General features: G+C 41.6%; 1 protein-coding gene across 1 annotated transcript; it reads right to left on the bottom strand.

Annotated features, from left to right (window-relative positions):
• Positions 1-14,454: 14,454 nt before the first annotated feature.
• LOC145389615 (zinc finger BED domain-containing protein 5-like) lies at positions 14,455-15,046 on the bottom strand (the record flags this gene model as incomplete). The annotated part of the gene is made up of 2 exons (XM_080264860.1): positions 14,455-14,598; positions 14,705-15,046. Coding segments are annotated over 2 exons (486 nt in total), but the record flags the coding sequence as incomplete, so codon positions are not given.
• Positions 15,047-27,733: the final 12,687 nt, after the last annotated feature.

The following is a 27,733-nucleotide window of genomic DNA, read 5'->3' as shown; positions in this document are numbered from 1 at the left end:
ACCTCTGGTGAAAGTGTGCTCAGTCGTCACTATGCAGCATATGCACAAGAAATGAGCAAATCATCCATCCTTTTATGCTGAAGTGGGTGATATAAAGATGGGTTTGCAGTAAAAGTATGGTCCTAGATGTTTTTTATAGATAAATAAAAAGGAAGGGCAGGACTACCCGCTTTTGGATGTCTCGGGAAATAAATGAGGCATAATATTAAGTGATTACCCTCCATATAATATCTTTATACACAATTCTTCAGGGAAGTAACGTGTATGAGCCTAAAAAGGGGCCTACAAAGGGCAAAAGGTCATGACACAGTTTTGCAGTTGAGAAGATTAGTATATATTATTTTTCATGACGTGCTAGTCTGGGTTTGGAGTAATTCATTCATCTGTGCGTGTTCATTGACAAATAACGCGAGTTAATAATGTTAATAGAATTTATTACCTTGTGTTGTTCAGTCTCCAGCAATGAACTTTCCCATGTAGAAAAGAAACTTTTCTCGTCGGAGGGTATAACTGTGCCTCAGAAATCAAGTCCAGCGTTCACGTGTTGCAGGGCAAACTGAAGTCGATATGTCGGTCGGTTAACTTCGGCTTCTTGGCCAGTGTCCGGTGGTGATACCCCATCTCGTGCATCCTTCATCTCACGGTCGCAGCCGACACTTCAAGCTGCAGCTCCTCTCTTAATGCCACAGCGTTGGTGAAGGGATTGTTGATGATAGCAGTCCTTATCCTCTGATCATCCTCAGCGGTTGTTTTTCTTGCAATCCCTGATCTTGGCTAATCTTTCGGGTCTCTTTCCTTTTCCTATCTCCTCAACCAGCGATAAACAGTAGGACGATGGATTCCGAGTTCCCTTGCAATGTCGGTGGGTGACAGACCACTCTCCTTTATCCCTACTATTCTTCTCTGTAAAGCTAATTTGTTGTGTAGATCCATGGCGAATATCTTCGTGTGTTATGTCTGTGCTGGAGTGAACTAGGCTAGTGAATCGACCTCCCAGGACCATCCTCCATTATACCTCGTTTCATTCATATGAATGAATACCAACATTCGGGATCGAATACTGGAATCTGTGAATACAAATCCCAGCTTTGATGACGTGTCGTATCGCAAATATTATACGAGTTGCGTGATGAATGGATTTTCCCACGAATATGTAAAATCTTTATTTATAGCTAATTATTCATAATACTGCAGATGATGCCTTACTGCTGTATGACTACGATGCTTCCATGAATTTCATAATTATGAGTTATGAGTCAATGTAAATTAGATATATAATTTGCTAAATTTTAACATCAATATTAATGGAGAAAACACAGTATTAAGCACACTTTGGTTTCGTAACGCATCAAGGTATGGGTGTTAGTGACGTGGTGGGGAAGGCTAGCACCTCAATGATTGACAGCACTATCATTCACATGTTTTAGAGGCTGTAGTTAACTTTACGCTACCATGGGCAATGTTAATAATTTGAAACCATTAACATGCTAATGACAGAAGAGAATAAGTGAAGTATTTTTCTCTAGATAAGATTGTTAATCCTGTATGAGCTATAAGGTGTGCGATCAGGGGTGTGTGAAGGGGGGGGGGGGAGAACTTTATGCTATACACACGACTCAAACCAGAAAAATAATCCTTGAAAGATACTTCATATTCTGTACGAGAGACTCTGTCTAGGTTTTCGTATCAGTGACTTTTCCCCTTTAATGAACAAAGTTTTCAATGAGCTTATGAATGTTAGTGATTCTTTTAATGTCTCATGCTGTAATACTGATAATGCTATAAACACATTTATCAAAGACTCTCTCCATTTATTGCATCAAGTGTCATCACTGAGTTCGAGGCTCCAGTTTTCAATCAGCTGATCCTCAGGTACGGGGCAGGCAGTGTTGGTGCCGACGGATGTTTTATTCCAATAAGAAGTTTGCTACATATAGTATGCAATTTTTTCACTGTATCCATTTTATGTTGTATATTAATCAACTCGATTTCAATTATAAGACGTAAAATTTAGCGTGGAGACGTAATCATAATACCAAATGTCGAAATAAATAGCAGAAAAGGCTACTTGTGTGTCAGCCAATCACCATGTCTGTTACAAGCTCATACAACAGGAAATGGGAGATACTAAGTGGGATTTGCCATAAGTCGCAACCATCCACAACATCTGAAAAATGTGTAACGCTTTCATTGTGGCCAACTGTACATTCATCACGAAAATAATAAGCCTTTGGGAGCATATTTTTAAGGCAAAGGCAGGGAAAGAGAGTGTTTCTTTTCTTGCTTGTAGTAAAACTATTGGAAGCGCTCGGAGGAGTATTCTTTCTTGTCCAATTACTCGAAAACTATAGGACGTATCGATTTCCTGTAAGAACCATGATAAAGATCAGTGACTTCTACGTATGTACAGGACACAACAATGTAATATCTCTGATAATTTAAGTCGTTGTTACGTAGGCGGGAATATAACGGTTGTTGTGCGCACATGACGAAAGTGCAGGACGACCGGGAGTACCCCTTAGTTTTTTGTGATTTACTTGGAAACTGTAAGGCATATAAAAAATCTGCTGGTACCATGAGAAAGCTAATGAAATCCTACACAATATTATGAAATAAAAACATAAAGTGTACGAAAAAAAACTTTTGCGGTAGAGCTCCCTGAACAAAAATCAGTTTTTTAATGGCTTTCAGTTTTTGGCAATTTTCTCGAAAACTACAAATCGTATCACAACCGGAGAAGGCTCATTAGAAAGCTGATGAAATTCTCTATCAAAACTTCTATAACATTTTTATGTATGATGGAAAACATTCAAATTATGATGTTGGGAAGTGAGACTGATGTTCTGAAATGTTTATTCACGCCGGCCTAATGTACTTTTTCGTTTTTTTTGTGTGTGTGTGTTTATCAGCTAGAACAAACATCGACGAATAAGAAGATGTAGGTTTGATGGCAGTATATTGAGGTTTGGGTGGCGAAAATAAGGTGAGAATATGTGTTTTCAGCGGCCACGGGCGGGCGGGCTGGGTGCATGATCAGATAAAATCGTGTCCCGTAAAACTTATAAAACTTATGTGTGTGCAGGTGTTAAGAACACTGTTTCAAGTTGAAGGCCCTCTACTTTCCACTGTATTGTTATGTCCCCATCCCACACTGCCACAGGCTTCAACAATAGTAGTTCAGTATATGAAGGACGTTGCCCAGTGAGTTGTTCTTCCTATGGTCAGCCTAAGTGTGCAACAAGATTACCTCAGGCGTGGTAAATAAACACTGGCTTCTCAAGTTCACAGTCTTTGTTTACCAAATAATTACACTTAATGCTTCCCATCTACACTTAACTGTTTTCACAAGTACCAGAGCTATATAATCTTCATTATGTCGCATTGACACTGAACTACACTGAAACTAAAACTGAAACAAAACTGACTCCCCTAGGCTCTTCCACCTCCTTACATAGCCGTCCTTACTTCTCCAGAGTTCTAGTAGTTTCTCAAAGGAGCAACAGTTACCACTTGGAGACATTCAAAATACCCCAGAGTTTCCTTACACCACGCAACACTCTAAATTATTTAGCATACAAACTGAAATAAAATTACATAATTTAACAATCACATTAATAAAACATTATAGAGAAGAGCATAATTTAATGCTTAACTTTACAAAATACCTTCACTCGGAAACAGCAGGCCAAATGGCAACTCTGACTCAAGTGAAAAATATGAGAAGTTCTGAGAACCTTCCTCTCTTTCCTGTCTAGCAAATACTGCTTCTCAACACTACCCCCTCCCTGGTTCTTTTATCGTCCCAACAAAACTACACAGTACTTGCAAACATAATCATTAGTCCTAATGAAAAATAATTATAAAGAAAATAATCCTTCAACTAATCAGGTCTTCTACATTGCTTCTGATGACGTCCCTGCTCCTCCACACAGTCCACTCCTCCCGGAAGGTCTTGGTCCTCTCCCTGACTCATTTCTTCCCTCGGGAAACTGTCACCATCTTCTCTTACTTCAGCTCTTTGGTCCTCAACATCCTCGGCTGGGGATAAGCACGATTCCTCAGTGACATCCCAGCTGCATGGCCTGGCCCAAGGTACTGCCACAGACGATTCATGTGTACCACCTTAGGGCGAGACTTCTTGCCTCCCCAAATTTGGCACCTTACGTCTGACAGGCAGTCCATCACAGTGAAGGGCCCATCCCACAGGCTCTGCAGATTCGATGATTGTCCCTTCTTCCGCTGAGGATTGTACAGCCAAACTCTGTTGCCATCCTTGAATTTCACTTCACTTGTCTTGCCATTCTACTTTTCTGAATATGCTTCTCATGGCTGAAAGTGTCTGTATGCAGCTCCTCACCCGCTGGTCTTCCCGTTAACAGGTCAACTGGTACACGTAACTCAAATCCCAACATCAGTTTTGCATGGGTGTAGCCAGTAGCCTCGTGGGATGCACACCGATATGCCATCAGCAACCTAGGTAATTTCTGGTACTACTCCCTCTGTCCCTCTACACAGTACTTGCTCAGTTCTTGTCCCAGTTGCATTTCTCCACCATCGCATCCTACTGTGGCCTTAGTGGGCTCGTCCTGGGCTTCTTGACCCCCAGGAACCCTGCAGCATTCACAGGACAAAGAAGACTTGAAGTTTCTACCCTGGTCTGAATGTAGCTCTTGTGGCATCCCAAAGTGACAGAAAAATTGGTCAACCAACACCTGAGCAACACTCGCAGCCTCTTGACTGGGGATGGCATAGGCTTCTGGCCACTTTGTGAAGTAGTCCATGGCAACACATATATATACTGGTTTCCTCTTTCAGTGACTGGCAGAGGTCCAGCAATGTCCACCGTGACTCATTCCTTCGGTGCACCCACTTGGTACAGCTGAAGAGGGGTGCAACCACTTTTAATGGTTCCCTTACTCTTCAACGTCCTGCTGGTTGCCAGTCCAGTAAAACCTCTGTCGCAACCTACTTAGAGTTTTCTTCACTCTCAGGTGCGCACTAGTGATCCACTGGTTATGGGACTCGCCCAAGAACTCGGACCTCATTTTCTTCGGAACCACCAGTTACCAGTACTTTCTAAGGCCATCAGGTGTCTCCCACTCCAGTTGTCTATTCTTCAAATGAAGAAGGTCCCATTGACTCCAGTAGCACTTAAGTTGCAGGGCTGAACTTGAAAACCTTTTCCCAAGATGGGCGCACTGTATTCCACTGCAGCCACTCTAGCACTGGTTGTAAATCTGCATCCTCCATCTTCATCCTCTTCTGGTCTTTCTGATAGTAGATACACAAGCCCAGGAAACTCCATAGTTTCTTCACACAAGTTGTAACAGCCAGTTTTTCACAGCTATCTGCTCTGGATCAGTACGGACGCCACCTTCACCTACAGTGTGTCGCAAGTGCTTCACTTCCTTCTGGAACAAGTAGCACTTCTGGGGGTTCAGCTTGAGGAATGCTGCTAGGATCCTTGAACACCTCTCACAGCCTTTCCAGTTCCTGGTCGAAATTCCATCCAAACACAATTACATCATAAACATAGATGAGAGCTATCTGCCAGTGCGGGCCTTCCAGTGCTCGTTCCATGAGATGCTCAAAAGTAGCCGGGGCATTTCATATGCCAAATGGCATCACTTTGAACTTCTATAAAACCTGTCCATATAAAAAGGCTGTTTTTTCCTTGTCCTTTTCTGCTACCTTGACCTGGTGATATCCTGCCTTCATGTCTACAGTGGAGAACCACTTGGCACCTGACAGAGCATCCAGCGTGTCATCAATTCTTGGCAAGGGGTATGCATCCTCCACTGTCACTTTATTCAAAGCTCAACAATCCACACAACACCTTACAGAGCCGCCCTTCTTCCTTACCGAACTGCTGATGCCCAAGGACTGCTGGGCCTTTCTATTACTCCCTGTATTTGAAGATTCTCCATCACCTTCTCCATTTCTTGCCATTAAGCTGGCACCAGCCTCCAGTGTCGATACAGTGCTGTACCAGATCTGTGCATCCCAGGTCTAGGTCTCTGGTGGAAAAGACATCAGCAAACTTCACTAGCAGTTGCCTTAACTGCAGCAGTTGTGAGTCATCCAGGCACTGGCAACTCCTTGAAAATAGGTCTTGTACATGGTTTAGCAGATTCCCATCTTCTTTGACTACACTCCTTTTACAGGCCATCCACTGATGCCACTCAGGGTCTACTGCCTGGCTCAGTCCCACAATTTCTCCCTCGTTGATCTTCTGTGGCTCATGGGAAAAATTGGCCACCGTTAGAGGCACCTCACCAGCACCTGTTTCCACCAAGGTTTTCTCCATCATCACACCAGCCTTTGTCTTGCACTGTACATCAGGCTCCACTTCCCCTGGACAGCTGTCAAAAGAGCCACTCACTTTGCACTGGGGCAATAGTTCTGATCTTGGGGGTTTCACTGTAGTGCAGAGTGCCTTCACCTCGTCGCCAGAACTGGTATGTCTCACTGTCACGAGGGGAACCGACATTCCTCGAACCTTCAACCTCATGGAGCAGAAGTCCAGCTAAAATCCCATGGACATCAGGTGGTCCAGACCGAGAAGGCAAGGATCCTTCATCTATGTAGACTGGTAGCGTGGCCTTTTGCCCTGCCATTTCAACCCAGAGGTCCAGAGGTCCCCTCAGTTCTTTTTTTTTTTTTTTAATGCGAGGAAGAAGGAACCAAAGGCCATGAGCCCGCAGTAACAGTTCCTTCCAAGAGAAAAACAAAATACAATAGAGAGCCAAATTCAAGATCCAATCATTTTGAGATGCCTGGACACCTGCATTTGAAAGACTGGAGATCATAGGCAGCAGGAAATACAGACACAGGGAGACAGTTCCAGAGTTGACCTGTTGCATAAATGAAAGACTGGGAGTAACGGTTAACTCTTGCATTAGAGAGTTGGACAGAAAAGGGATGAGAGTTTGCTGCCAGACAGGTGCTACGCGCCCGTCGTAGAGGTGGAGGAATGCAAGCAGACAGTTCAGAGGAGCAGTGACCATTAAAGTAGCGATAGAAAAGAGATAAAGATGCAACAGTGCGGCGAAGAGACAGAGGTTGAAGGGAGTCAGTAAGAGGAGGAGAGTTAATGAGACGAAAAGTCTTTGACTCCACCCTATTGAGAAGAGCTGTATGTGAGGAGCCTCCCCACACATGAGAGTTGTACTCCACACAGGGGCGGATAAAACCCCCGTATAGAGTCAACAATTGTGCAGGGGTAAAGAAAGAGCGAAGTCGGCTTAGCACACCCAATCTCTTGGAAGCATATTTTTACAAGAGATGTAATATGATTTTTCCAAGATAAGTCCCGAGTAAATGAAACCCCAAGCACATTCAAGGATGATGCAGGATTAAGCTGAATATTATTAAACATTAGTGGGTATACCTGTGGAAGATTTTGTCGGGTTGATAGGTGTAAGAACTGAGTCTTAGATGCATTAAAAACAACCATATTATTTTTACCCCAGTCAGAGATACGAGCCAAGTCAGACATTAGGTGTGCCATAGCCTCATCCCTTGTTTGTTGAAGTAACTGTTGAGATGGGCATTGCAGGAACCGAATGGAAAGGTGAAGGGTGGAGTCATCAGTGTATCAGTGGATAGGGTTAGATGTACAGCTTAGAAGATCATTGATGGATAAAAGGAAGAGAGTTGGTGATAGGACAGAGCCCTGAGGAACACCACTGTTGATAGATCTAGGAGAACGATGGCCATCTACAACAGCGGCGATAGAACGACAAGAAAGGAAGCTAGCGATGAAGGCACAGATAGAAGGATAGAAACCGTAGGAGGGCAGTTTGGAAATTAAAAGATTTATGCCAGACTCGATCGAAAGCCTTTGAGATGTCAAGTGCAATGGCAAAGCTTTCGCCAAAGTCCCGAAAGGAGGATGACCAGGAGTCTGAAAGGTAGGTGAGAAGATCGACAGTGGAGCGTCCCTGACGGAACCCGTACTGACGATCGGAAAGAAGGTTGTGATAGGAAAGATGCCTTAAAATTTTTCTATTGAGAATTGACTCGAAAACTTTTGAAATACAGGACGTTAAAGCAATTGGACGATAGTTGGAGGGTTGGGAGTGGTCACCCTTCTTTGGGACTGGCTGAATGAGAGCAAACTTCCAGCAAGAAGGAAAGGTACAAGTTGATAGACAAAGGCGAAAGAGTTTGCCTAGGTAGGGTGTAAGCACAGAAGCACAGTTCTTGAGAACAACAGGAGGGACCCCATCAGGCCCATATGCCTTCTTAGTACTGAGGCCAGTGATGGCAGAAAATACATCAACTGAAGAAATTTTAATGTCAGCCATGAGGAAGTCAGAGGGGGGAAGTGATGGAGGAACAGCACCGGAATCGTCTAAGGTGGAATTGGAGGAGAAAGTCTGTGCGAAGAGATCTGCTTTATCAGTAGAAGAAATAGTTACAGAATCATCAGAGTAGAAAAGAGGAGGGAAGGATGATGAGGTAAAGTTGTTAGAAAGATTTTTGGCAAGGTGCCAGAAGGAGCGGGAAGATTCGAGTTGGAGAGTTGGAGAGTTGAGGGCATTTAGTATGGATGAAATTATTTTTAGCAGAGCGAAGAACAGACTTAGCATGATTCCGGGCAGAAACGTAAAGATGATGTGATTCAGGGGTGAGTTGGCTACGGTACCTTGTGTAGGCCCTCTCCTTGTTGCGGACAGCATTAGAACAAGCGTGATTAAACCAAGGCTTTCTTGCGTTAGTCAAAGGATATGAGAAAGGAATGTATGCTTCCATGCCCGAGAGAATAACCTCCGTAATGCGCAAGGCACACTCAGATGGCTCACGGCCATGGAAGCAATACTCATTCCAGGGAAAATCAAAGAAGTACTGCCTGAGGGCCTCCCAGTCCGCGGCTCCAAAATGCCACAGACGACGTTTCCCTGCAGGGTCCACAGGCCATACCAGAGTGATAGGACAGGTTAAGGTAATAAGGTTGTGATTGGAGGAGCCCAACGGAGAGAAAAGATTAACAGAGTAAGCAGAAGGATTAGTTGTGAGGAAGAGGTCAAGTATGTTGGAGCTCTCTCTAAGGCGGTCGGGGATACGGGTAGGGTGCTGTACAAGCTGCTCTAGGTCATTAAGGATGGAAAAGATTTAGGCTTGTTCACCAGGTGGATCCGTGAAAGGAGAGGAGAGCCAAAGGTGGTGGTGAACATTGAAATCTCCTAGAATGGAGATTTCAGAGAAAGGAGAAATGGATAGAATGTGTTCCATCGTAGAAGTAAGATAGTCGAAGAATTTTTGATAGTCGGTAGAATTAGGGGATAAGTAAACAGCACAGATATATTTAGTCAGAGAATGACAGGAAAGCTGAAGCCAGAGTGTAGAGATTTCAGAAGAATCGAGTTCAGGAACACGAGAGCAAGATAAGTCGTTGCGTATATATACACAACAGCCACCTTTGGCTTTGAAATGAGTATAGAGAAAGTAGGAGGATACAGAAAAGGGTTTGCTGTCAGTTGCCTCAGACAGCTGAGTCTCCGTTAGAAGAAGAAGGTGAGGTTTAGAGGAGGAGAGGTGGTGCTCAAAAGAGCGAAAGTTAGAAGAAAGGCCGCGAATGTTGCAGAAATGAAGAAGAGAGTCAGACAGTGGTTCCAGGCACCTCGAGTCATCACCGGGAGAGGGGCAGATGGTGGGGGCATTTATGGTCCCTTCCCCCTGGGGACTCCGAGGCTTGGTGAATAGACGCCATTTTAGTTAAATTTTGAATAGGAAGTGTAGTGTGTACTGTGCAAGTAGTTTGGTGTAGATAGAGAAATTTGTACTGGAGAGCATGCTGGCCTACTCTCTGTGTAACTGAGACACTGAAAAAGTTCAGCAAAGGGGAATGGTCAGGAACTATTCCTGAGGGCTGATGAAACGGGAGCTCCAGCACTCCCTGTCATCAGCTTTCCATCCACCTCGGGAGTACTGCCCTGCTCGACTGGTGCTACAGTCTACTCAACACAAGGTGCCCAGTTATGCCACACAATTTTTCTGATGACTCAGGCAGATACTGATGATGTAACACATCAGGCCTCATAAAAGTCTGCTCTGAGGCTGAATAAGTCACCAGGGAACACTTCTTGCTGTTTATTGTTCCATCTACCTGCACACTGTCAATGGCAGTTCTCTTGCACTTTCTTGGTAGTGGGGCTACTTGGGAAAAGCCGGCCGGTGGTTGCCCCTTAACACCAGCCACCACTAGTTTTCTGCTTCTTTCTGGTTTTCTGCAGCCTTCCTCTTATCCTCCTTTTTCTTCTTTGGACACTCAGAACTAAAGTGTCCTACCTCACTACATGTCCAACACCCTTTAGTTACAATTGTAGATTTCCTTGCACTTCTCCGTTCTTGCTCCGTCTTCCATTTGTAACAATCCATCTTCTTGTGTCCTGGCTTCTCGCAGAACCAGCAACCTCCTCTGATCTTCTCCTGTTCTCACTACAACTTGTAGCAGTCCATTTTCCGATGTCCTGGCTTCTCACAATACCAGCATCTTCCTCTGATCTTCTGTTTACTATTCCTCTTTAGCTGTCCTCTTTCCTATGTCCTGGCTTTTCACAGTACCAGCAACTTCCCTCAAATTTCTCCTGCCCATTTCTTCCCTTGAATCCTGCTCTACAACCTGCCTGAAAAGTGGATGTACTGGACTTGACATATGACCCAAATTCCAGAGCCTTGGCTAGTGCTTCTTGCATGCTTCTGGGTTGTGCCTGCATCATTTGCACTTTCAACTCTGCACAATCAAGAATATCAATGAACTGGTCCCTCAGAAGAACAGCCAGCAGGTTAGGTACTGCTCGGGGGTACGCCTCGTGTGCCATACCCTCCAGATCATGAGCAAGCCTCCGGAGGGTTTGCCTTGAGCTCGTACGCAGGTCTGGAATCTTGCCCTGTAAACCTCAGTCTGGTACATGGTCCCAGATCTGCGCTCCAGCATTTCTACTAGGGACAGATAACTGTTCCTCTCCTCCACTGATTGGGGCACCTTTAAGACTGGTAGCAAGCTTCACTGCCCTCTGCCTTTCATCTCAACCATTCTGATCAGCAGGTAACTCAAACTGTGCATGGTAAGTTTCCCAAGATACTTTGCCATCAGATTCCTGATGTTTCTCCTAACCCTTTGAGATTTCGATGACGATCTTGAGGGTCATTTCAAATCCAGCCTCAGAGATTGCAATGACGCTTTTAATTGTCAGTTTAAAAAACTTTTGTAAAACATTCAACATAAATTGTATTTACGCGTCATAACAAAGAAACTTGGACATGATGTCGTGGGATCATTGCTTTGTGTGTGACAGGCAGTGCGCGTGTGGTATGGCTCCTGGCTTTGTCTCAGGGCAGGGAACAAGGCAGATGCACTGTACGGTAGTTGTCATGACGGTTGGAGGTCACATAATTGCCTCGCAATTTTCTTTGCACATATGTGTCATTTTAACTTTTATATTCTTTGCTTTTCTTTTTTGAACATTCTGCTATAAACTACAACTGTTCAGCTTCAAAATAACACGACATCAAGCATTCAGTAGTGAAAATTGTATCTACACAGAGAAATAAAATAATAAGAATATGCGGCCGAGAATCGTAGTATAATTGTGCATTTTTTTCCTTTCGTTTTACCGCGCAATACAATGCATAAATAACTATAATCTATATAACACTGTGAAGGTAATGTAGTTTCGCATGGTATAAACCAGATTTATATATATTTACTAGATTTTTATTGCTGAATATTTTTCTGCTGCAAGGTATAAAATTTGTGGTCTTCACATTTCACCTCGTCATTTTGACTTTTATTTTCTTTGTTTTCCTTTTTTGAATATATTAAACTACAACTGTTCAGCTTTAAAATGATACCACAACCAGCAATGAATCGTAAAAGCTGTATTTACACTGACCGATCAAAGAAAAATATTGCAAAGTGAATAAACGGTCGAGAATCATAAAAAAAAAATTGCAACTTTTTCCTTTCGCTTTACTGCGCAAGAACGTGAATAAATAACCAAAATCTATATAGCATTGTAAAGGTAATTTATTGTAGTTTTGCATGATTTAAATCAGAATTATATACCTTTAATAGTTTTTTTTTTTCTGAACATTTTTGTACAGAGAGGTATAAAATTTTTGGTTTTTGCCTAACTTCAACTCATCATTGTGACTTTTTATTTTCTTTGTTTTCCCTTTTTGAACATACTGCGATAAAATACAACTATTTAGTTTTAAAGTGACCCTAAAACCAACATTCAATTATGAAAAGTGTATTTACACAGAGCGATACATCTATCTATCTATCTATCTATCTATCTATATATATATATATATATATCTATCTATATATATATATATATTATATATATCTCTCTATATATCTATATATCTATCTATATATATATATATATATATATATATATATATATATATATATATATATATATATATATATATATATATATATATATATATATATATCTATCTATATATATATATATATTATATATATACACGCAGATAGATAGATAGATAGATATGTGTGTGTGTGTGTGTGTGTGTGTATGTGTGTGTGTGTATCGCGGCACGAAGTAGTGAGTTTTCGTGGTGGCTGACTCTAGCACACACACATTTTGTTCGGCCCAGCAACCCCATAGGGTTAATTGGACCCTTTATAGCCATGCACTTAACTGGTCTGGGGCCTAAAAACTGGGGCATCATAATTAGGTCCAGGACTTAAAAATTCTGCATTATGATTATTCAGCCATGTAATGTTACCTTTAGATGTTTGGGATTCATCAAGATTCACCATACACTGTCCAATTTTTTTTCTTATGCTCGACCCTGTACACTAACCTGAGGCTCAGTAGTGCAATATTACTCTACAGCCTTAATTCTAACACTAATTATCTTCACATGGTCGACTACATGCTTCAACTAGTCATTTTCATGTTGTCTGCACTCCATCACTATTCCCTCACTATCTTCAGTTGGTTGTCTACATGCTGTCTGCACTCCATCACATTATTGCTCACCTAACACTTCATCTGCTGTAGCTCAGTGTATCCTTCCTCCTTCAACCTTTGCTTTTCTTCCTTAAATTCTCCCACCTCCCATGCAAGTATCTAGCTGTGCCTGTATCCTCAGTTGTAACTCCTCCTGTTGCTCCTGTAACATCTTTTGAAGACGTTCATATCATTCTTTGTTCTTCACTTTGTGCCTGTAGTTGTTCTTTGAGTTCGTTCTTGAGCTCTTTCTGTTCTTCACGTTGTGCCTGTAGTGGTTCATTGGGCTCGTTCTGTCCTTCACTTTGTGCTTGTAATAGCACCATTATGGCACCCAGGGACACCTCCTCCTGCACAGCTCGGCTCCTTGTCCACACACCCCCATGCTCCATGTCTAAGATTAGACTTACCTCAGCACTTAATGATCCCACTCCTGACAGCACTGTTACATTCCCGTCCCATACTGCCACATGCTTCAAAAGCAGTAGTTCAGTATAGGAAGGACATTGTCCAGTGTGTTGTTCTTCCTATGGTCAGCCTTTTGGTGTGCAACAACAAGATCGGCTCAGGCGTGATAAATAAACACTGGCTTCTCAAGTTGGCCGTCTTTATTCACCAAATAATTACACTTAATGCTTGCCAACTACACTTCACTGTTTTCACAAGTACCGGTGCTATATAATCTTCTCTAGGCCGCACTGACACTGAACTGCACTGAAACTAAAACTGAAATGAAACTGACTCCCCTAAGCTCTTCCACCTCCTTACATAGCCTTCCCCACCTCTCCAGAGCTCTGTTATTTTCTCGAAGGAGCAACTGTTATCACGTAGAGACATTCAAAATACCTCAGGCTTTCCTATGTAACACTCTAAATCAGTGGTTCCCAAACTTTTTCTGGTCGTTACCCACTTTTCATACATGATCCATGTCCATGGCCCCCCTTCCCCAACCATAACCCATGACTACAGTCACTGTCTACACCAGTCCTACACTCATCATGTCCATATAAAAATCACTCTAGCAATTCCTGTAATTTTATTGATTCCATTTGTTATTTTCTCTTTTGTTAAGTATTAATAAAGAAATGTGTATTTTGTCTTAGCTGAATCTTATAGAGTTATTGAAATGATACTAAAGGAATAGGCTAATAAAATGCACATTAAAAAAATCCATACTTAGAGTACTTAAAAACTGCATTATTGCGAAAAACTGATTCAGCAATAAAAAAAAAATTCACTGGATTGAAAAAGTGTATTAATCCCACGCAATTTGATCTGATCTTTGAATCTTACAAATCTGATAACTTTATAATTCTGAAATGATATGCTATCATAGTGAGTCATAATTATCTGCCACAACCATGGCCTTCAATTGCGACACACCCACCTCCTCCCAGACCATTTGCTTCTGAACATTCATGCCAGGTTCATTTTTCCTTCATTTGAATCCCCATTCCACTCAGTGTGAAGGGTGTTGTTGCAGATTATCAACAAGCTTCTTGATTCTTGGTTTTGTTTCACTTAAAGCACACCGTAGGTCATGCTTCACTTCAAGTCTGTTGCGATGTTTCGTTTTAATGTGGAGTAGTTGAGGGAATGCAGCCTCACATGAATAAGTTGATGAAAATGGTATGAGGTCGTGAAAAAGCCAAGTCACATAAGTTTGGGTATGAAGCTGCCATTGATGACCAAAATACTGTGAGAGATACAGTTTCAAACTTCATCCTGGCTCCTGAATCCTCTTGAAGTGTCAACAGCTCAGTTTGGGCATCATCATTGTCATCAGGTATGCATGTCACTGGAGCAGTGAAGGGGAACCTTACTAGCCGAGAAGTTAGGCTTTGGATATCTGGGAAGTATCTTTTAAATTCCTTTTCCAAGGCCTCAAGATGTTGGGTAATCAAGTTCTGCGTAGCAGCATCAGACTCCTCTGCAATTTCTGACACTGTCTCCAACATTGCCAAGTTTCCCACTCCAACTTTGCGTCTCCAATTCTCCATCTTAAGAATGAAAGCTTTGATTTTGTCAACAAAATCGATTATCAAGCTTCCTTTCCCAGATTATCATACAGAATCCATAGTTTAGGAAGCCTTAGAATTAGATTGAGTTAAATAATCTACTCCCCTAATACATCTCTATGCCTTATTTTATGTCAACAACACAGAATCAGATAAAAAAAGGTAATTACACAGGCAAAAAAAAAAAAAAAAAAAAAAAAAAAGGACGTATTACTTATGTGTCTGGCAGCAAGGCATTGCACAAACCTGTACTGAACCTGTGTAAGTTCTCTCCACTGACTACCTACTCGTTAAACTCCTTCGGTTAAGATTATGGCCCCCTACATTCTGATATATGGCCCCCAAGGGGGCCATGGCCCCCAGTTTGGGAACCACTGCTCTAAATTATTTGGCATACAAACTGAAATAAAATTACATAATATAAATAATAAAGTCACATAATAAAACATTATAGAGAATCTATCTCTATCTATCTGTTGCCAGACGCCTTAATCCCATAAGGGATGGCCACACACAAATCATCTCCATGTCGCCCTGTCCCTCGCAATTTCACTGCCCTGCTGTCAGTTCACACACCCCTCTCTCATATACCTCTCCACTCCATCCCTCCATCTCATCCTTGTCCTCCCTCTCCCTCTCTCCCTCTCCACCTCACCCACATACACTCTCCCCGTCGGTCTCTCGCTCTCCATCATCTCCACATGGTCAAACCACCTCAGTGTGTTTCTCCTAATGCTTTCTATCACATCCACATCCACACCACAGCGCTGCTTCACTTCCTCATTTATCAGTCTGTCTCTCCATGTGAATCACCATGCTCCTCTCAAATAACTCATTTCCACTGCTCTCAGTCTTGACTTGTGTCCCTCCAACGAGGTCCAAGCTTCACTTGCATACGGTAGAGTTGGTATCACAATGCTGTCATGCAGTAACTTTTTCACTTCCATGCTCATTTCCCTGTTTCTTATCACTGCTTTCAAGGAACCAGCAACCTTTGAGTACCCTTTCTAGCACTTCATCCTCTAAACTTAAACTTCCATCCTTACTCATCACACTACTCAGGTACTTAAACGCACTCACATTTTCCATTTCCTCCTCATCCAACCTCACTGTACATTCACTGACTTCACTTCTCACGAAGACCGTAACTTTACTCTTCCCTACATTCACATTTAGTTTCCGTTTCTTACACACTCTCCCAAACACATCCACCAAGCCTTGCAGCTCCCCTTCGTCTACACTTAACAACACAGTATCATTTGCAAACAACTAGTGGTGGGCAGCGCAAACGAAGAAGGACCTTGCGCAAGCGCAATGCGCAATCCACAGTTCGGAGGGACAGGGAAACAAAGGCTGTGATGTTGCCAGTTTTACTTTTATCTGCATTTTTACAAGACATTTTATTTAATAATTCAGTGTAGATATACAATAGCATGTGTAATTCCTTACAAAAATCATAAAAGCATATTATTTAAATCAAATATCCACAGCCTAATAAATTATTAGGCTGTGGATATTTGATTTAAATGTTTTAATGATTTTTGTAGGGAATTGCATATGCTACTCTTAATAAATAATATATTTTTAATTTATTATTATTTACTAATAATACTAATAAAAATATATTAAAATACATTATCTCTGTTGAAGCATTTTAAGAAATGCTACTACCCTCAATCCCTCCCGCCTCCCCCCAGCAGAACCCTCGCAACCCACCCGAGCCTCCCCCATCCCTTGTCCAGACATACGGGAAGTTCCCAAGACCACGTGTCCCTTGGGTTGCACAGTAGGCAATCCACAGGACAGGTGCACAAGGCAGGTGCGCAAGAGCAAATTTAGTTGTGCAAGCGCAACTAAATTTGTGCTTGCGCACCTGCATTTTCATGTGCGCAAGCGCAATATTGCGCATGGTCTCGTGCGGTGCACAATGCGCAAACAATATTCACTGGAGGCAACGGTGCGCAATTGCGCTTTGGACAAGAGTTTGCGCACCTGCCCAGCACTGCAAACAACAGTACAGGGAGTTTCTAAACACTGCCCTCTCTCATTAGGGCTGCTCCAACATCCACTGCCGTACCTTGTATCTCTTTTATAACCCCATCCATATACAGACTGAACAACCATGGGGACATGACATCCACTTCAACCCAGCCTTCAAATAGAAAAACTCACTCAGTTCACTATCCACACGCACTGCAGCCTTAGCACCCTCATATATACTCTTCACAGCATTCATCAACATCCCATTTACTCCATATATTCTTAATACTTTCCACAATCCTTGTCTATCCACCCTGTCATATTCTTTCTCCTAATCCATGAAGGCCATATACAACTTCTTTCCCTTCTGTAGAAACTTTCCACTAAAGACCTAAGAATGAGTATCTGATCTACACAACCTCTTCCCCTCCTAAAACCTCCCTGTTCTTCTCCAACTAATTCCTGTGCTATTTCCCTAACTCTGACAATAAGTATCCCTCCATATACTTTTCCTGTTACATGAAGAAGACATATGCCCCTGTGATTGCCACACATTTCTTTCACCCATTTTCCTTTGTACAGGGGAATAATTATACCTGACTTCCACTCCTTCGGGACTCTACCTTCCTCCCAGGCCAATCTGCACATCTTCCACATCCATTCTGCTACTATCTCTCACCCGCACTTCAGCATTTCACCACACATTCCATGAATTCCTTGGGCTTTCCCCATTTTGACTTTCTTCTTTGCTTCCACAACTTCCATCCTACTGATTTCTTCTCTATTCTCACATCCCTCTGTCTCCCAGCCATTCCCAGCCACATACACTCGCATTACATTCATTCTCTTTGTTTAAAAATTCATTAAAGTGTTCTTTCCATCCTCTCACTTTTTCTCCCTTCTCCACTTTTTTTTTTTTCTCCCCGACTAACTGCTTTGACACCCTGTCTTACTCTCCTTACCTCTTTGCAGAACATTTTCTTAGATTTCCTCCACTTTACCCTCAAATTCCTTCAAAATTCCTCATCCACTCTCTTCTTACTCTCTCCTACTAATCTTTTCACCTCTCACATTCTCTCTACATATAACTCTCTCTTCCTTCTCTCAACTTCCTCAACACTCCTGTTCCTCATCCACTCACTATATGCTTTCCCTGTCCCACCCCTTCATTCCACCATGCTGTCTTCTCTTCATCCCACACAGCAGCTCACATGCTGCACAGATTTCTTCTGTCAATAACTTGCACACATCTTCCACATCCCCAATTTGCTCCAATCCTTATTTGCCCAATCTCTCCACTATTATATATATATATATATATATATATATATATATATATATATATATTTTCATTATAGAGAAAATGAGCGTAATTTAATTCATAACTTTACAAAATACCTTTGCTTACAAATAGCAGGTTAACTGGCAACTCTGACACGTAACTGAAATATACGAGAAGAACTGATAACCTTCCAGTACTTCGTATCTAGCAAATCCCACTTTGACAGTAACCACCACGGGGTGTCGTACACACTACCAGTAACGATTCGGCAATGGTTGGGCTTAGCACTGTCTCGTCAGTTCAAGATATTCTTCTTGAAAAACAGCGACGGGATGGAACGATATGTGCCCAGTGCGTCATGATGACGAACTGCTTGGTGTCAATTAGATTTCGTCCTTTTGCTGAACCTTTATAGTGTTTTCATTAACACAGAGAGTACAGCAGCATCTATATAAATAAAAGTGCCATGTTTTTTGTTTGTATGTTTGTTCGTTTGTCCTTCAATCACGACCAAACCAAGGGCCAGAGACCCCAAGACCCTTATATATTCTGAATCAGGGTGAGCCAAGGATGGTTTAGGGGGGTCAAAATTCAGTTCTGGGTCATTTGAGGTCACCGGTAGAATGTTCGCCTTTTTGGCCCGGGCAACGTCGGGTACCCCTGCAGCCCAATTTTTGGCATGGAAGCTCACATGAGCTCTAGTTCAGACATAAGCTATGTGAGTTTGACCTCCGAGGTCATTTGAGGTCACTGGTAATAGTAAACAAGTGAGCACAAATTGTGTGTGTTTGTTTGCAAAAGCAGAAATAGAAAGCTCCTAGACCTTTTATAATCCCTCTTCCAAAGCATAAAAGGTACATGGTCATTTTGGAAGAGAAAGAAAAATTGAGCTAGAACAAACAGGATTACAGTGTTCACATTTTTGGCCCAGGAACACCGGTAGTACTCTCATATACCTCTTCCCCTAACTGTCCACACCACACTACATGCACATTACATATCACATCTATTTCCATCCCTTATTTTTATGAATGGAGGACACCCATAATCAGGTGTATGGATTATTTTTTTTTTTATGATTTGGTTTTCCTTCCTCCGTTCACCTTAAAGTAAGAAACAGAATAAATGCTGATGGGATGGTTACATGACATGATGAATAGTGTGAATCAACATTTAACAGGTAATTGTTTTGACGACGATCTCCCTACCTCAGTGATTCTACGCATTCTTTGCTTAACCCATACCACACGGGGGGGGGGGAAATATTCCTCTATGCCGGCCGATTTTGGATTTTTTTTTTCTGACTAAGTGGGCTTAATACATCAATACAAGATCCCTGGCATTAATAAAAGTAATTACTACAGCTGGAAAGTTGGCTGAATTGAGTTGGGTTGGTGCCAATCTACCTCTGAAATCTTCAAGGTTACTGAGAGCAGAGTGGCTGTGAGCTTATGAACTGATTTTGAATGTTTTTTCTGGCTAATTGGGCTTAATACATCAATATAATATCCATGGCATTAATAAAAGTAATGAACAAAGCCAGAAAGTTGGTTGAATCGAGTTGGGTTGGTGCCACTTGACCTCTGAGTTCTTCAAGGTTAATGAGAGAGCAGAGCGGCAGTGAGCCTGTGAAGACTGTTAGCCACCTCCCATGTTCCTAAATCAGTGTTGTACAGCATAGCGGAGAAATGTCAGAAGTTAGTGAGATGCGTTATTACCTTCCATTTCACTTTGGTTGCTTGCAATGACTTCTCAGTGCTGCAGGTCATATATCTACATCACAGGCGTTTTAGAAGGGGACGTAGATCTACGCTGCTGGGACAGTATGGGTTAACACAGATTGGGTGGTTTTCCTACACCAGTTGTACACAATATTCTAGGTGTGGACATCTAGTGACGTGTACAGCTTAAAGATTATTTCGGATGTTTTGTGATCGTGACAATGAAGGCGAGCATTCAGTTTGCCTTCTTAATGGCTGCCACACACTTTATTTTTTATTTCTTTTTAATCCCTACTGATAATAAATCCTTGATGTTTTTTATTTTATACTTCTGTCACTGGGGTAGTGAATATGCGGTACTCATATTTATATCTTTGGTCAAATTTCAATTGTCATTTTCCACTCCGTTATTCAGGTTGCTTTGGATAGATGTATAGTCCACCTTAGTATCTGCTCAACTTTCAATATTTGTGCCAACAACAGATTTCGCTGCCATCAAAATGATTCTGTTTTTTAGATAAATAATAAATAGTGAAAAGAACTGGTCCTTGAGCTCATGGGGAACTCTGCTTGTTATTTCTAACCAGTCTGCTGCTTCATTTATCGATACTTGTTATTTGGGATTCGTCACCCAATACCCAGTTCAAAAATACAAATTGCCTGAAATGCTGTGGTTTTTAAATTGTTCCATTAATATGAAATGGAGGACTTCATTAAATACTTTCTGAAAACCTAAGTCTGATGGTATTTTCAATCCCGATTATCTTTTTTTTTTTTTTTTTTTTTTTTTTTTTTAATACTGAGCAGTTTTGTAAGGCACAATCTGTTATTCCAGAATCCATGCTGTCTGTAATAAGATTATGTTTATCAAGAAATAAAGATATTTGATCTCTTACTTTTTTCCAAAATTTTGCTTAACACTGACAATAAACCAGCTGATGATACGGTGCCTTCTCTACAGGAAATTAAGAAGTGGCTGAGCTGTTGTTTGTGGCATCCCGGCGGAACTGATCAAAGTTGGGGGTGAAGCCTGTTCAGGATATTAAATGCAGTCATTGAAGCCCTTTGACGGACTGATATCATTCCTTCTCACTGGAGAAAGGGTTTGGTGGGTAAAGGTTTGGTTACCTATTTCTGGAAAGGGAAAGATCAGCATGATTGTAATAACTAAATTGTATTACAGTGCTCTGTGTACCAGGCAAGGTTCTTGTTCACATTCTCCTGATGAGACCATTGGTTAAAGTTTCAGGGTCCTGAGCAGTCTAGATTTACACCCAAGAAGGCTACACTCGACCGCATCCTAGCTCTTCAAGTTCTCGTGGAATGCCACCTTGAGGAATGACAAGGCCTGCTTGCAGTCTATGTGGATCTTAAAAATGTGTTTGACACAGTAAACCAGGAAGTAACACTGGAACTCTGTGATTTCATGGAATCTCTGCAAGGATAATTCAGCTGAAAGCTGGCATGTATTCAAATACTTAGAGTGCCGTCAAGAATAGGAGCGTTCGCGCGAAGAGGAAAATCTGCCAGACACCACCAGAAACCATGTCTCGTTTTCGTTTTGACGGGCTAAGGGGGTCTTAGTTAAACTTCAGTGTTATTTTTCTGATCGATATTTACGATATTGGTTAAGCAAATACGTTTAAAAAAATGTAAATTACTCTTACTTGTGCTATTTCACCCAAAATATCGCCTAAAAATTCGTATATTTATATATTCTTCCCTAAGAAGGTTAGGACACTGTCAATAACACAGTTTTTGGACTGTATGAAGCAAAAAAGGTGTATGAATAATGACATTCGTATATAATCTGACTTGTACAAAAAATGGCAAATATGGTCTATCCATAGTTTAATATTTATTAGACTCTAAAATGTTACGGCATATCGAAGCCTGGTGCTGCCAGACGTACGAAGCAAGCCAGCTGATGGAGTAGGTACAGAGCGAGGAAAGACACAACTGTTTTGGTTTGCTTGGAAAACTTGTTGTACCGAAGGCAGCAACTAAATATCAACATGCTTTCTTGAAGTGAATTAAGTTTTATTCTTACTCACAGGGAGTTTAATGTGTTAGTATTAATTATAATCAACTATTATTGTTGGTTAAAGATATACATATATATTTCTATGCATGCATAAACCAGGCTGCAACCGCTGTGAAATATTTTTTATATTACTGTATTTTTTCATGCTGTATTGACAAAAGCACCGTTTTATTGAGAAGAAATAGGATATTTACATATTTTTACAATATATAAGATGCATGAAAAAGGCCATTCAATCATTGCCCGACATGTGATTTTTTTTCCTTCCGAAAAATAAAAATACCGGTGATATTTGGCATTTCTCCAGTTGCGCGAACGCTCCTATTCAGGAGGAACATCTGACTTCTTCCCTGTAAGTACTGGAGTAAGACAGGGATGTGTCCTTGCTCCCACACTTTCCAACACGTGCATTGATTAGGTACTTGGCCAAGCTGTGAGTTGAAGTCACCATGGATTATCATTTGGCAGTTTCAGGGTTACTGACCTTGACTTTGCTGATGATGCAGCTATCCTAGCAGAGCCACTGGAGATACTACTGAGTGTCCGAGGAATGTCACTAGATTGCAAAGCCACTGGTGTTAAAGGTCTTTTGAGCCAAGACCAAGGTCCAGGCATTTGGGGGCAGTTCAGTCGGTCCAAGCATGTGGTGAGAATGTGGACGTCTTGGAAAGAGTCACTTGCCTTGGTAATGTGGTAAAAAAACGACGGTAAGTCAGACAATGAGATTTCTCGTCGCATCAGTCTGGCATATGGGGTTATGAATTTACTAAACTCAGGTATTTGGCATTGCTGCTGTTCCTGTAAAAGGGCAAAAATTCGCATCTTCAGTGCACTGGTGCTCCCTGTCCTACTCCATGGCTGTGAAACATGGACACTGCACAGTGACCTGAAGTGGCGAATTGACTCCTTTAATACTAAGTGCCTTTGCAGGATCATGGGATTCTGCTGGCAAGACCAGGTGAATAAAATGCAACTACTCCATGAGACTGAGCTGAGGCCTACTACCCACATAATACATCAACGCCAACTCCAGTTATATGGACATGTGGCCTGCTTTCCTGAGACTGACCCTGCACACAGGATGATCTGCGACAAAGTTAACCTCGGGTGGAGGGGACCAAGGAGGTCGCGGAACTCATGGCTGGAGCAGGTTGATCATTCACGTTGAGAGATATTACATGGGAAAGAGTCAGCATGGAAGGTTGCATGGAGGGGCCCTCCATGGGTGGAGTCGGATGGTGAATGAGGCTATGTGCCCCACGTCATATGCCCCTCCCCTCCCCCGCCAGTGATGATGATGATGATCAGGTAATATGTGACGCTTTATATATTGCCTTATTAAAGGATAGGTGACTTCAGTGAGTTTCCATTAATCAAGTACTCTACAATAGCTACGTGATTTATTGTTAATTTTAGTTACTGGGAAGGTTGACTGTCTGTAGCACATTCTTGAATCATACAAGAAGTCAGGTTATCTAGACCTGTTGATTTATTTAGGTCGATTTTCTGAAGATAATCTAATACTTGCCCTGTCAGTGTGTCGACTGATAGTCTATTGTCTTCTGATCCAGAGAAAACTGTGGGATTGATAGTTTTATGTTGAGTCGTTCAGACAGTTGATTATTACTGTAGCTTATCATGATCAAGAATGTCTTCTGTGTTAAGTAGAGTCTATGCTGTCTTTTGCATTTTTACCTCGCCTGGACTGAGTCCGGCGAGGTATTATTTTTGGTTGGGTTTCTGTTTCTTTGTTTCTTTCTTGTTTGTTAGCAGTATTACGAAAAACGGTTCAATGAAATTACAAGGAACTTTCAGGATATGTGGGCACTGGTCCCAAAAGAAAGTGATTAAATTTTGGAGGTAATCAAGTGAACTTGAAAGGTCAAAATCAAGGTCACGGATTTTCAGGTTATAACTTGAAGCTGTTTGAAGAAGGAGATATTTACTATTATGAACATCCAGGAACTTGTAATATGGGCTTTCATTTGCCATCAAGACCTTTGACTTTGAGTGACCTTGAATGGTCAAACTTCTGGTCACGGATATTCAGGGGGCTATAACTCGAAACTCATTGAAGATAGATATTTACTATTATCAAGATATAGGAAGTCTCATATGGGCTTTCATTTGGCACCATGACCTTTGACCTTGAGCGACCTTGAAAGGTCAAACACAAGATCACGGATATTCAGAGGACGTAACTTGAAAATACTTGTGTCATTACCTTAGACTTTAATTGTAAACTAATTTTCACTGTTTAACAGCAGTAAAATAACTGCCCGTGGGCGAGGTTTGCTGTGCCTGGCACCACTTGTTTATACATAAATATCTTGGGATTTAACTGTTTTCCATGAAATTTTTGCTTCATAGTTTCAACTAGTTTTTCTAATAATTTTCGTGCATTGCCACTGTAATTTAAAATATACGGTATCACCATTGTGATTTCCTGTCAGTTTAAATATATTGTTACACCGTACTTCATCCCACTCCTGATATTAACTGTTACAACCTTCGGGTTCGTTGATATGTTAAGAATGATGCATTGACAGGTCAGGCGGTCAATTAAAGGCAGATGAACACTCAAGGGTTTTATTCTTTATTGGTACAGCTGAGGTACACTTGCAAAACACTGGCTTTTCTCCCACGTTAAATATGACTTTCACTCACTACTTCTTGTTCACTGGCTAACTCCCATCTCTTCATTTAACTACTTTGCCCTTTACTTATGACTCTCACTGTCTGACTCACTGATTCACTGACCGTTCAATCGTGGCACACCCTTGGTTAATTCTTTCACTGAAAAACCGTAACTCACTAAACTCGAACTAACTGACTCTGTCATGGGAAGGTCTTTAAATACTCTTACCCTCCCCCCCTCAGCTCCCCTTTCTAGCATAGTCCAGAATATTCTAGTAAAGGAACTCAAATTTTCTGATGAAATATTGCACATTCTAGAGCCTACGAGAGAACCCACATTCCCCCACACAACAACATACTTAAATCAACAATATACAGTAACAATAATGGCAAGAACTAATTCCTACCGGAAGAAAGAATGAAAGCGAAACAAATGCTAAAATCTCCAGAATGTTCTTCACATTCCATATATGAAAACCAGCCTAAACCTGCTAGGACACCTAATTTTTAGAAGGTTCCCACATCTTCAGATATAAAACATTACAATATGCTTTTGTCTTGTCACCAATGATTTTTGCAATACCCGGTATGCGTTGAGTTACAGACTAGCGTTTTATTGCAAATATTTCTTCGGGTATTCCTCAATGTACAATATATATATATATATATATATATATATATATATATATATATATATATATATATATATAATGCAAGAATGAAGGAACCAAAGGCCAGAAGCCCACATATTGTTCCCTCAAAAAAAAAAAAAAAAAAAAAAAAAAAATACTAGAGAGCCAAATTCAAGATCCATTCATCTCGAGATGCCTGGATACATTGCATTTGAAAGACTGGAGGTCATAGGTAGTAGGAAACACAGATGGAAGACAGTTCCAGGGTTGACATGTTGCATACAAGGTCTGTCCACAAAGTATCCAACCTCATTTTTTTCTCTCACCAACCAGTTGGAGGATAGGGGTGGGGTTTTCTGTAGTGCAGTGCAGGACCTTCGTGCTTATGCGTGATTAATGCCAGCCGCCACGAGTGACTCAGTGGCTGCCAGTCAGCCTGAGTTTGTGGCCGTGCACTGTACTCTTGTCGCGTTCTGCGCCTGTCATGATGACTGAAAAAGTTGTACAATGTTACTGCAACAAATTTTGCCAAAACTAGGCGATACCCAAACTGAAACTATCAGGAAGATCCAGCAAGTTTGGGGGAATGAAGGCATGGGGGCAGCGCAAATAAAGAAATGGTACAATCGTTTAAAAAAATGGCCGAATGTCAGTTGAGAGTGATCCACGTCCTGGGAGGCCACAAGCAAGCAGGAAGGCTGAAAATTTGAAGAAAGTCTGCGATTTGGTAATAGGATATTGTTGGTTGACTATCAGAGAAATTGCTTCTGAAATCTGAATCAGCGATGGATCAGCACAGAAAAATTTAATGGGTGATTTGGGCAAGCAAAGAGTTGCTGCAAAGTTCCTTCCAAAGCTTTCACGTGAACAACAAGCTCTGTGGATGAACATTGCTCAAGACATGTTGGAGTGAGTAAATCGCGATCCAAACTTTCTGAAGACTATTATCACTGAAGACGAGATTTGCGTGTATGGGTATAACCCAGAAACCAAAGGACAGTCGACTCAGCGGATACATGCAGGGTCGCCTTAGCCAAAAAAAGCACAACAGGCCTGCAGCAAGGTGAAATGCATGTTTTTTCGACTACCGTGGTGTTGTGCATCACGAATACACACAAGAAGGTCAGACTGTCAACAAACATTACCACCTCAGTGTTATTCATCATCTTCGTGAAACACTCTCGCAGAAGAGAGCAGGCCTTTGGGAACCGGCAAGTTGGAAGCCACACCAAGGCAACGCCCTTGCCCATTCTTCTCAACTACAGTAATTCAGAAAACTTTGGCCAAGCACAGCATCCCCGAGGTCTGACAGGCTCCCTACTCACCACTAGGGTGGGTCAAAAAATTTAAATTCAACGAAACATGGATATTTTGGTGCTCAAAACACCATATTTACACTATATAACTGTATTACTAAAAATCTGCCAACGCTTCTCCAGCACCTTTGTTATACAGTATGCTTGCACTGAATGAGCGTAGTAATAATTTAGCGATAATACGAACTCTGACAGCTCTGACAGTGATCATAATGATTTTGATGGCGTTGTTATCGGTTACATAAACGAGTAGCGCTTGTTGGTTGTTAGTTTTAAATTTTTGCATTCATTTATACTTTCTATTGGATGACAGCTACCTGCAGCACGAGGGAAAAGGCCAAAGGTTCCGTATTTGGTTTACCTCGTAGTCTTTCAGTGCATCAGGTAGCTACATGCAACGATGTCATTAGAGAATACTTGGAACACAAAATGACAGATCCATTATCAAGCACGCAAGCCCACGATGAATCTATTGCTGACCACCAAGTAGTAGAAAAATATGAGAAAGCATCGATTCCCATAATTAACTGCAAGAACATTATCGTCTGTGTGAAACGCTTGCTAACAAAAGCTCAGGAGGTAAGAGAATACTCTGCAAACAAGAGGACTTCAGGCACCTACCTGGAGAAGTTGGCTAGCTATGATGTACTATTTGTCATCCGTTGCTGTAAATGCTACAAAAATATTGATGCTCGAGAGAGGTCTGAGTGCCGTTGTACCAGGGCTTTCAAGGTACCTCCTGAGGAGTGGCCCTTTTGGGTGGACCAAAACAGTTGTAGGAAAATGTACATCGGCAAAGTCGACAAGCGAAAGACAGCAAAAAATGAACTCGCCGCAAACAGACAAAATGAAAAGAAAGCTTCATGGAAAGTCAGTTCAAGAAGCCATGCATGATGAAGAAGATGTAGGAACAGCATGTAGGAATGATATTAATGATACTAGTTGTGATGTATCAGATGATAAATATGATGATGATGGTACTGAAGAAGTAGAGAGAGGCAAGCAGGGTCAGAATAGATTGGCATATCCTGAACTATGTCGTGTATCAAGCCGATGCCAAATGAGCAACAGAGATAAATACTCCACAGTGAATGCTTGATCCTAGCAA

This window comes from Coenobita brevimanus, chromosome 14 (genome assembly GCF_032717465.1).
Source record: "Coenobita brevimanus isolate Jiangsu-jjx chromosome 14, ASM3271746v2, whole genome shotgun sequence".
In the NCBI taxonomy this organism is placed as follows: domain Eukaryota; kingdom Metazoa; phylum Arthropoda; class Malacostraca; order Decapoda; family Coenobitidae; genus Coenobita; species Coenobita brevimanus.
The sequence above is the reverse complement of the archived record's forward strand: the minus strand, read 5'-3'. Positions and strand labels throughout refer to the sequence as shown.